General features: G+C 41.1%; 1 protein-coding gene across 2 annotated transcripts in view; it reads right to left on the reverse strand.

The window, feature by feature from the left end:
• arid4b (AT-rich interaction domain 4B) overlaps positions 1 to 12565 on the reverse strand; it is a 127026-nt gene that overhangs the window by 29651 nt on the left and 84810 nt on the right. For both annotated transcript variants that reach the window (XM_061960635.1, XM_061960645.2), the window contains exons 8-9: positions 4457 to 4598; positions 3369 to 3448 (exon numbers count right to left, since the gene is read on the reverse strand). In XM_061960635.1, coding sequence (XP_061816619.1) covers positions 3369 to 3448; positions 4457 to 4598 — 222 coding nt within the window. The remainder of the gene's footprint in view (positions 1 to 3368; positions 3449 to 4456; positions 4599 to 12565) is intronic.

Consider the following 12565-nt stretch of genomic DNA (forward strand, 5'->3'; position numbering starts at 1 on the left):
CAGATATAAGAAAGAACTTAACACTACTTTATATTAGAAATGGCAACAGCGGAAGATGAATGCCCCATAACAAGAAGATAGAAAAAAAGAAGAAGCTTATCGACTACAGTGTCGGCACGGACTACAAAGCAGGTACCAAAGGTAAGAAAAGTTGCTTTTGCATAATATTGCGAAACAAAACGCCAGATAATATGTCTTACCTTATACACACACCATAATAATACTGTACTGTACTAGGCTTCAACATTCGAGTATGTTGAATCACAGTACAATCCATCAACGGGGCAGCTTCATAGCTTACCAAAGTCGTATTAAAAATGTTGATAGATTTTTGAGTGCCGTGTGTAATGTTCTAAATTTCCAATAGCACATATAAAATGTTGGTGTTGTTTACTTCATATTGCAGTCTACACGTATCTCTTATGTTTGACTGCCATCTACTGGTTACACTTATCATTACACCATGTACCAAATAAAATTGCTTCAAGGTCAGTACACAAAACCAGAATTATTCCATACATTAGGTGCACTGGGTTATAAGGCCCACTGTCGAGTTTAAAAAAAAAAAAAAAAGGGATTTTAAGTGAGTCTTATAGTCCGGAAAATACGGTATATGGAAAAAAAGCAATACCGCTATTCATCGATCAATAACTGAATTTAAAAAAAAATATTTCCCACATTGATGAACATTGTATTTCAAACTTGAAATATATTTACCAGTAATTTGAAAATACTTTCTCCAGGAGACACCACACAGTGACAAGTCCTGTTGAATTATATCTGAAAGGACGACAAGCTTCTCTTTCTGATGTACAATTCTGAGGATTTGCACACACCCTAAGTTGGTTTGTTCGTGAACCTTTACAGACTTGGCATTCCAAAATGTTTTGCCTGTATAAAACTGATTGATGATCCGTAGACGCTCGAGATACATAACATGTTCGGCAGCTTGCTCAGATCCCGTCTACTGGACGTGTTCATATGAATAAATTCCACAAATTTTACTTATTGTTTAAGGTGCCGAGCCTTTGGAACCGGTGCTAGTTTGTTTCAGTACGGTCCCTTGATAGTTTTTTTTCGTACAATCGATTTTAATCCAGTTTGTGGATCTCTCTCACAATACCGCTGGTAAACACAAACTTTGTTTAGCAACAATGGCTACCAAGGCCCCCAAAATTAATTCCGAAATCACGTGCGCTTTCGAGCCTTATTGTTTGAACATTTTGTGTAACATGTTTAGCCTCATCCTACAGTCATAATAAAACTTGATCATGATACTAACGATACTAAGAAATGCAGTTTATTTGCCATAATGGAGGGGATTATTATTAGCTCAGGGGAGCGGCTCCACACTGTGTATGGAGACGCAGAATTAGCTGCTAGCCGGTTGTTAGCTGGGGGACTAAAAATAACTACAGTGTCCACCAGAACGTATCAGCATTAGTGATCAGCATTAAAATACATTATTTGGCAATGGCGATCACACTCTTTTTCACAAAAATAATCCGATACTGAATAGTGGACTATTGATCAGCACATTTACTGTTTTGGACCAAGGGTCACTGCGGCCCATCGGTGTCTTTAACGTGCTCCACGAGACATCACAAGTTTAGCCAAGAAGATTGGCCATTTTTTTGCCAAAATGTAGTCGCCTGTAAATTGAATTGGCATGATCTTGACACCCTCTTGTGGGAGAAGTTAGAAATGAGGGTCAATGACCATGAGTTTCATTTGAAAACCTGAGCACAGCATCATTTAATATTTCCAAATCCAAACAACTTTTCCTACTCATTGTATGAACTATAACCAACAAATAGAGTCAACACACAGTCACACATAACACACCTCCTGCTCATTGAATTTTCTGGACATTATAAAACATTTTCCAAAACACCATTTTCCTATGCAGCCCTCAAGTCAACAACGTTTGGACAGCCCTGTTTTAGACTATTAAAAATAACACCAACTATTGGTGGTGGAAACACAAACCACACACTTCTACAGAAACCTATAGTTTCAGGAGCTTGAGGTTCCAGGAACCAAAAGTTCCTGAATTTTTGGTGGAAAAGGGCTAATGTTTGACCTCAAATTAGGGCTGGGCGATATGGCCTTTTATTAATATCTCAATATTTTTAGGCCATGTCACGATACACGATATATATCTCGATATTTTGCCTTAGCCTTGAATTAACACTTGATGCATATAATCACAGCAGTATGATGATTCTATGTGTCTACATTAAAATATTATTGTTCATACTGCATTAATATATGCTCATTTTAAACTTTCATGCAGAGAGGGAAATCACTACTAAGTCAATTTACCAAAACTGTATTCATTAAACAGTTATTAAGCAGTGGCACAAACATTCATGTAATTTCAAAACAGAAAGTGCAAGATTGTCAGAGACATTTTAAAACAAGCTATTATTGCACTTTTGTGCATGATGTCACTAAGATGACATATCAAAACAACACTAAATTAAAGTGCACTTTTTGTACAGAACGCCACTACAATATTTTAAAACAAAAAAAGGGCACTTTTGTGCATTATGTCCCACAAGATATTTCAATAACTGTCAAATAAAAATGAGCTGCATAATAGGAAATCAAATAGTGTATGTCCTTCGCTATGTGGTAGGTTACTGCGGACCTTATCTCCTTCTGTTGTTGACTATTTGTTTCATACGGTGTTGATGTGGAAATGGTTGCTTCGGAAATTTGTGAGTGTGGCACCGGCCGGAGATGTTGACATGCGGAGTTTCAAGCACTCTTCAATCTCTAGCGGGTGACTTTTCAAATGATGCTACATTAGTAGAGCTGCTACCTTTTGTAGCAACGCTTTTGCCGCATATTTGACATATTACTGTTGTTTGTTCAAAATCTTCCCACTTGAAGCCAAACCACCGCCAGACGATGGACCCCGTGCTGTTTTTCTTGGGAATTATTTATTCTTCCTTCATTTGTTACCAGATTCACACCTTCTCTCTCTTGTATTACCACTCGCACCACTACGTTAGCATCACAGCTAACTTTACCCATGTCGCTACCTGTCTGCTCCGCGAGAGCGTATGGCGTTGCACGCACGACAGTATATGACGTACAGTATGTAAGAAGGTGCGCTTGTTTTATCTCTCTGTGAGAAGGAGAGACAAGAAAGAGTGAGTAGAGCCTGTAGTGCAATGGCCGCAGCTAAAAACCACTGCGTGAGAACGTATACTCAAATATCACGATATAGTCATTTTCTATATCGCACAGAGACAAACCCGCGATATATCGAGTATATTCGATATATTGCCCAGCCCCACCTCAAATCACATATTCTGCTGCTCAAATCATTATTCACTTTGTGAATGGTTTGGACTCACAATTTCCCGTCCTTGAATGAGCGGACAAAGATGCTTTCCTTCTTCATTGTGATGTCATCATGGCAGTCCGGGGAGGTGACCTTAGTGTGCAGAAACAAGAGACAGTGCAGAGGTCAGATGAAATAGCGTGTAGTAGTGTGGTACTGAACTGATGGAAGTGGGGGTTGTCACAGTATGAGTGAATGACTAGAGGATTCCGCAAAGGTCGCACTGACAAGATGACAAACAAAAATCTGGATGAGCCCAAGACTGTATTGATAAGTAATGTGTAAATATTGTGCACCAATCACTGCATGTGGCTTTGGTGTTTACTGAAGTTGAGGAGCACACTGTCAGAAGTCTAACCCAAGGGAGGCAGCACTGCATACTTCTGCCTTCACTATTTATGACACAGTAGCATAATGTTTGTTTATGTATAACACATTTCTCAGGTAAACTTTTTTTTAACAGACAGATGCACACTGCCAGAATGCAAGTTTTAAAACATTTCATTACAAAGGACACTCTATTCAGTACCATCATCTGTGGAAAACAAGAATTTCTAAGGCACTCTGTACGTTTGAGGACACAGTAGTGTGTAGCTCCCTAGGCTTCCACAAGGAGGTAGCATGGAGCTCAGTCAACATCAGGCCAACAACAACAAACACAGTAGGCGGGGCTCTGCTAACTACATGGTTAAAGGGGCAGCTTTCTCCACCCTCTCTCATTCTCCAACATTGACTTGGAACTCTTACATAAACAAAGAAAGCCTGTCACTATTGCTGGTGCAGAGTTAAATGTGGGAGAGGAACGGCTTGGAACAACTGAAAGATTGTGCTGTATTTTTTTTAGGCAAAATTGGAAGAAAGAAGTAGCCTCAGCTGTTTTTTAATTCAAAAACGCTCGACAGCCAGTGCAAAAAGAAACTGGGCTTATTTGTGGCTGTCAGCACCTTGCATTCGGCATTCCTTAGTGAGTGGTTTCTCTGGCAAAAATCTAAGAGAGCTGATGAAAGATGAGACGGCACAGTGCTGTGAGATCAGCAGCTCTGATGCCTGTTACTTCACAGTAATAAAGCAGAGGACAGTGGAGGAAGGCTGTGGGCTCACCAAGGCAGGATACCACGTGGTCTTCTTTTTATCCCCAGCAGCCACTCCCTCCACGCAGACCACCTTTCCGAACAGATCTTCATTCTGTCTCTGATCGCTCTCCTCTTCTTCACTGGAGGATGAAGACAAGTCCTCCTCTTGGCTGTGGGACAAAAAAATAACACCTACTGAAAGGGCTACTACACAATGGAAAGGTAAAGTGCATGCGTGTGCATTTAGAGAATATTTTGCAAGATGCTTTTGAATAATGTAGTAGGAATTTACTCTGACAAAATACTGAATATTGTAAGGAAAACGGTCATTGTTAATGCAAATGTATAATGAATTATATTCAATGATTCAATTTGAATCTCCTGACCGCATGCGTGTGAATGTGTTATGTGGTGTAACGCACCAAACACAAAAATATACAGCAGAGTGAAAAGAGTATGTCAAGATTAGTACTGTACATTTAAAAAAAGGGGCGACAATAATACAAAATCATATTTTAAAAACATGCGAAGAATTGCTAAACACAATTAGGGCTGCACATTTAATCAAATGTTAATAAGGATCACGATTTTGGCTGCCCCGATTAAATGAGGGTGATGGTCGGCGATATTAACATTTAAAAAGTAGGCTACGCTGCATATCAAATCGAGCACTTTAACATCTGCTGCGGCAGAAAAGGAACAGCAGCTCGTCTTGAAGCCCCGTGTAGCGGCCCCCCGCCAACGCAAGAGGCCATTGTTTGGGGCACAGTGCTCCATGACAACCCCGACCAGAGACATGCTCCCCAGTGGAATTCATGCACCCCCAGCATTTGCACATGCGTATAAATCCAGGGAATGCGGAAACGCAATTGCGCATTGAAGGACTCGTTTACGTGAGTTGGGACAATCATCATTCTAAATATATAGATATTTGTATATTTTAGTGTACATGTTTATTAACACTACAAACAATCAAAAGTATGGTTTGGTTAAACATGGGTGTCCAATTGATGGCGTGTGGACCGATGTGGTGGTAAATGTTTTTTTATATTTTTTAGGGCATCAAAAGAAAACAATTAAAAAGGGTTTAATAGAGCTAATACCACCATGTACCACTGTGTGGGCGGCGTGGCTCAGTTGGTACAGCAGCCGTGCCAGCAACTTGAGGGTTTCTGGTTGATCCCCAGCTTCTGCCATCCAAGTCATGGCCTATCCTTGATGATCCCCTGCTGGCCTCCCAATGGACTGGACTTTCAAATGAAGTCGGGACCCGGGGTGGACCACTCCATATGAATCAGTCGGTGACGTCTCTGCGCCCCGCCGTGTCTACATGCAAGACGTCACCTCCTGGCCCCACTATGGACTGAACTCTCACATTATTAACTGTATCCACTCGGCATCCATTGTACCAGTCACCCAGGTGGGGGGTCCCCACATCTGCGGTCCCTTCTAAGGTTTCTCGTTTTTCCAGTTGGGTTGAGTTTTTTCTTGCACTGATGTGGGATCTGAGCAGAGGATGTCGTTTGAGACATTTGTGATTAAGGGCTGTATAGGTAAACTGATTGATTGATTGCTCCTGATAAGTCATCGTTAGGGCCTTTCATGGCAGCTCCTGCCAACATTGTGTGAACGTGTGTGTGAATGGGTGACTGTCCAAATAGTGTCAAAGCGCTTTGAGTACCTTAAAGGTAGAAAAGCGAGTATAACCCATTTTCCATTTAATGAGCAAACGCTAAAATGATACAAATAATGAACAAAAAAACTAAACATAGCTCTTTAAATATATGGATAACATTTATTAAACCCTATTAGAATATTTCATTACAAATTACACAATGACGTCGCATTAACGCACAACTAGATTGCCAACCTGTGGCACTATTGATAGACATAATTGTCATTATTATGTTTGCCATAATCTTTAAAAATCTTTATTAAAAAATAAATCTCTTAAAAATAATATGATCAGAACACAATCAGAACACAGCAGTAGAGCAAACGTTGGTACTTTTAACAATCCTAATTTGGATCAGCACCTGTACAACTTGGACAGCCAATTGTTCACTCATCAATGAAAAAAAAGATTATGGCCAAAACAATAATCACAAAGATTTTTATCAATATTGATACCACAATTATTAGTCACGTGAACTTGACATGTAATGTGCAATGAAATAATCAAATACAATTTTTTTAGGGGCCATAAAAAACAACCACATTCTGCGGGTGGCCGATGTGTCATCAATTGGACACACCAGCTAGACCTTTGTAGCGTGAAACAAAAATATTGCCTTTCACTCAAAGTTCGATATAACGCGGACGTTGGGGTCCATAAAATACTGATAGCATTATTCCCGAGATCGCGTTACATAGAAATCCTTGTTTTTTGATCACTTTATTTTTGAAAAAGTTTTGCACGTAGCTCGGCTGCCGAAACCTGCTTGGTGGATAGTGCTCCCACGTCACAGAATAGGGCGGCCACTTGGGTCAATATTTTGCAATATTTTGTTATTTTTGTTAATAATTCCTTCTTTTAAGAGACTTTCATAAAGATGTACCGTTTACTGTGTGCGATACTTTAGTGGAAAAACAACGTGATTGACTCTGGTGGAAAAAAAACAAGCAAAAATATAGTCCTTCAATGCGCGATTACCGTATTTTCCGCACTATAAGGCGCACCTAAAAACCACAAATTTTCTCAAAAGCTGACAGTGCGCCTTATAACCCGGTGCGCTTTATACATGGATTAATATGGATGAAGTGCTGGCTGTCCAGAGTCGGGACCCGGGGTGGACTGCTCGCCTGTGCATCGGCTGGGAACATCTCTACGCTGCTGACCCGTCTCCGCTCGGGATGGTGTCCTGCTGGCCCCACTATGGACTGGACTCTTACTATTATGTTGGATCCACTATGGACTGGACTCTCACAATATTATGTCAGACCCACTCGACATCCATTGCTTTCGGTCTCCCCTAGAGGGGGGGGGTTACCCACATATGCGGTCCTCTCCAAGGTTTCTCATAGTCATTCACATCGACGTCCCACTGGGGTGAGTTTTTCCTTGCCCGTATGTGGGCTTTGTACCGAGGATGTCGTTGTGGCTTGTGCAGCCCTTTGAGACACTTGTGATTTAGGGCTATATAAATAAAGATTGATTGATTGATTGATTGAATATTACGATTCATTTTCATAAAGTTTCGATCTCGCAACTACGGTAAACAGCCGGCATCTTTTTTCCCGGTAGAACAGGAAGCGCTTCTTCTTCTACGCAAGCAACCGCCAAGGTAAGCACCCGCCCCCATAGAACAGGAAACGCTTCTTCTTCTACTGTAAGCAACCACCCGCCCGCGTAGAAGAAGAAAAAGCGCGCGGATATCACCGTACGTTTCATTTCCTTTGTGTGTTTACATCTGTAAAGACCACAAAATGGCTCCTACTAAGCGACCGGGATCCGGTTCATGAAAAGACGCAATCTCTCCATCCGCACACGGATTACTATTTCACAGCAACTGATATTCCTGTGAACCGCACTGTGGATACAACGGGAGCACGTACGGTGAATATTCGCACCACAGGGAATGAGAAGTCATCCTTCACTGTGGTTCTAGCTTGCCATGCTAATGGCCAGAAACTTCCACCCATGGTGATATTCAAAAGGAAGACCTTGCCAAAAGAGACCTTTCCAGCCGGCGTCATCATAAAAGCTAACTCGAAGGGATGGATGAAGAAAAGATGAGCGAGTGGTTAAGGTAAGTTTAAGTTTACGCGAAGAGGCCGGGTGGCTTTTTTTACGCAGCTCCGTCCATGTTGATATACGATTCCATGCGCGCCCACATCACGCTGGTTTTAATATATTATTAAAGTTTGACTGACCTATTTGACTGTTTTTTTGACATTCCTTTAGCGCAGTTAGATGCGGCTTACAACACGGGGCGGCTTATAGGTGGACAAAGTTTTGAAATATGCCGTTCATTGAAGGCGCGGCTTATAACCCAGGGCGCCTTATGGTGCGGAAAATACGGTACATTTACTGGTACACTTTCCCTGGATTCATAAGCATGCATGCGCTAAGAGGGTGCATGAATTCCAATGGAGGCACCGCTTGCCAGAACACCGTCAAGAAATGTTAGCATTCGACGAAAGTGTCTCCAGACTCTATTTAGCACAATGGCAAGCCGTGCGACTCCAAGGAGACAAGCAGAGCAGGGTGTTGTTCAAGCAGCCAAGCACGAGTTTAACACCGCACAGATCCATAAAAGTTTTGTGCAAAAATATGTTGTATATGAAAAACCAAAATACCGCAAAACATTCACAAAATGCTGTTACTGTTTTTTAAAGTAACAACTTTGTAACATGAAAAAAATACAAATATTGTAAAAAAAACAAAAAAACCCCCAGAAAAACATGGTGTTTACTTTTTAATATACATTTAAACAACAAAGCAGTTTAGCTAATGAAGATGAAGTCTAATAAACACGTTCTGTTCTTCTCCAACAACACCGTATGGTTCTAAATAAAAGTGATACTTCTGACATCTAATCCACATTTTTTTTTGTGGGACAAATGCGTCGGTCTCTAATATTGTCCACACCCGTCGGCATCTAATAACAGTAGTGCAGTCTTTAAAGCACGCCGACACAGAAATGAAGGGGGTGAAACAACGTGAAACAAAGCTATTGGCTGCAGCAGCCTGAGAAATGTTTGTTAATGTTAATAATAATAATGATGTTTATTAATTAAGTCTCTGTCGTGGGTGGGACGCGCTTCACAGGGCTTTTTTCTGCTGCAGCTGCTGTGAAAGTGCTCGACTTGATATGCATTATGTCGTGGAGCCTGCTTTTTAAATGTTCATATTGCCGACAATCACCCTCATTTAATCGTGGCAGCCAAAAATCATGAATAATATTTGATTAATTGTGCAGCCCTAATATCTGGATCCAATAATCCATGCAGATCCTTAGTAAAACATAAGCATTTTTTAGAACATGCCCCACCTCTCAACAAAGCCTTATAGATAATGGGTTAGGTTGTTTTTGCATGATTCCGCCAACTGAAAAAACAAACAGCATTGAAAAGAAAACCAGCAGTAGTAATCTATTGTTTAACAACCTCTTTTGTTAATAAGCCTTTTAGGAGTACCGTATTTTCCGCACTATAAGGCGCACCTAAAAACCACAAATTTTCTCAAAAGCTAACAGTGCGCCTTATAACCCGGTGCGCTTTATTACGATTAATTTTCATAAAGTTTCGATCTCGCAACTTCGGTAAACAGCCGCCATCTTTTTTCCCGGTAGAACAGGAAGCGCTTCTTCTTCTACGCAAGCAACCGCCAAGGAAAGCACCCGCCCCCATAGAACAGGAAGCGCTTCACCCGCCCCCATAGAACAGGAAGCGCTTCACCCGCCCCCGGAAGAAGAAGAAAAAACGCGCGGATATCACCGTACGTTTCATTTCCTGTTTACATCTGTAAAGACCACAAAATGGCTCCTACTACGCGACAAGGATCCGGTTCATAAAAAGACGCAATCTCTCCATCCGCACACGGATTACTACCGTATTTCACAGCAACTGATATTCCTGTGAACTGCACTGTGGAACGGGAGCACGTACGGTGAATATTCGCACCACAGGGAATGAGGAGTCATCCTTCACTGTGGTTCTAGCTTGCCATGCTAACTTCCACCCATCCAAAAGAGACCTTTCCAGCCGGCGTCATCATAAAAGCTAACTCGAAGGGATGGATGGATGAAGAAAAGATGAGCGAGTGGTTAAGGGAAGTTTACGCGAAGAGGCCGGGTGGCTTTTTTCACACAGCTCCGAAGGCGAACACACCTTCACTAAGACGGGCAGATAGCGCCGGTCGACATACGCCAACATCTGCCAGTGGATCGTAAATGCCTGGGCAGATAGTTTCGGTCACAACTGTGGTCCGAGCTTTCCGGAAGGCAGGATTCACAGAACTGCTGCACAACAACAGCGACACTGAATCCGATGACTTCGACGAGGCGGAACCGGCCATTTTTGGATCCCACGCTTGCGCAACTTTTCAATTCGGACACCGAAGACGAAGAATTCGAAGGATTTACGAATGAAGAATAACTTCAGAAGGTGAGCGCTATGTTTATTTTGTGTGTTGTGACATTAACGTTCGAGCAACATTATGTTGCTATTTATTGCTCTACACCATTTTGAATTTTACTATGTTTGTGATTGCACATTTGCGTACATTTTGGGACAGAGTTGTTAGAACGCTGGTTTTCAATATATTATTAAAGTTTGACTGAACTATCTGACTGTTTTTTTGACATTCACTTTAGCGCAGCGTTTTTTTGACATTCACTTTAGCGCAGCGTAGGCGCGGCTTATAGTCCGGGGCGGCTTATTGGTGGACAAAATTATGAAATATGTAATTCATAGAAGGTGCGGCTAATAATCCGGTGCGCCTTATAGTGCGGAAAATACGGTATGTAGTAGAGTGTAACTCCTGACTGTTCCGTTATAGTATCTCTGGCTAGATGAAGCAGCTCATTCAGGCTCAACATGCCACTAAATGTGATCATGTAAGCAACACCAGCAAGCTAAAAGAGCCTCCACCCTTTCGTTCTGCCTCAGTAGGCCAACTCTGCTAATCTGCGCACACACACACACACACACACACACACACACACACACACACACACACACACACACACACACACACACACACACACACACACACACACACACACACACACACACACACACACACACACACACACACACACACACACACACACACACACACACACACACACACACACACACACACACACACACACACACAGTCTGGCATTAGCAATAAATCTGCTTGGCTGCTATTACAGCTACTACCTTAACATCACCGAGTAAACTACAAATCAAAGGCACTAACAAAAACACTCCTACTGAAAGTAAAACTTTAGTTTTCCTAATGAAAGGAAAACTACAAATATGTTTCACGTATGACTAATAAAATTGGAGAAAAAGTTCAGAGACCACTGACTTGACAAAAAATAAAACGACAACCTGTGAAATGAACTTTGCTTAATTTCTACAAATATGCTTGTATTTATGTATCTTAACATAAGACAAAGGACCAGGAATAATCTATTTTATTCAATCTGCACATACATCTAAAAACATCACTTTGGCTGTGTGACAATTAATGGTCTGGTTGACCTCTTCAGGTATCCATTAGTTGCCGAGCAACATCATTGTTAGGTATAAACAAACATGACAAGTGTTCCAGTGGGCTTTAGCCAATTTTTAACCCTTGCATTAAAAAAAACAACTCATGCAAAACTAGATAGACGTGGGGGCGTATGTAAAATATGTTCTTTTAAAAAGCTCCATTTAAACATTACAGTGTTTCTGATATTTGTATTGCTTATCGTAATGACAAAGCTGGAGTAAATTTTGCATACACTCATCAAGAGCATGAATGGCCTGTGTTTTTCTTTGGACTTTCTGTGTATTGGTTGATCCATTGAAGGCTGTCAAACTAAAGCTCTTGTCCATGATGAGTGTCAATAAACGACTGACTTCTAAATTAAACACGCGCGCAGGTGTTAAAATCCAATTATTAGAGAAACTATCTCTACAAACAAAGGTAACCATATAAAACCAGGGTCCCTCATATGGTGGATTTTCTATAACCGTAACCAGAAAGTGGCAGCTCAATATTTAGCACATCTGCGGAAATGTGGGTAAGAGAGTATTCATCATCTTAATCAGGATCAAATATAATTTCAGCCAAATCAGTCATCGGACGACTACTCTGAATTGTGATTTCTGCTTTTCCAAACGCTTTCAGATAAATCAGACTGTTTTCACACAAAACAATTCTACTAAAAGCCAGAGTTTATGCAGCAGTGTATTTACTAGTGTGGAAAATTAGGTTTGTAACCATCAATGCAGGCCTTTCTGTAAATGCCGAACAAGTATGCAACATGTCTTCAAGACAATATCTTAAAAGTATTAATGTTCAGTATTTTGTCAGTAATCTCTCTTCAGGCACAATTCCCAATGATTGTAAAAAGACTTTAGTGTTGAGGAAGACAGGCCAAAGGTGCTAAAGTTCAGCTGAGACTCCTCAAAGTCAATATTGCATGAATGCCAT

This window comes from Nerophis lumbriciformis, linkage group LG02 (assembly GCF_033978685.3).
Source record: "Nerophis lumbriciformis linkage group LG02, RoL_Nlum_v2.1, whole genome shotgun sequence".
Taxonomy (NCBI): Eukaryota; Metazoa; Chordata; class Actinopteri; order Syngnathiformes; family Syngnathidae; genus Nerophis; species Nerophis lumbriciformis.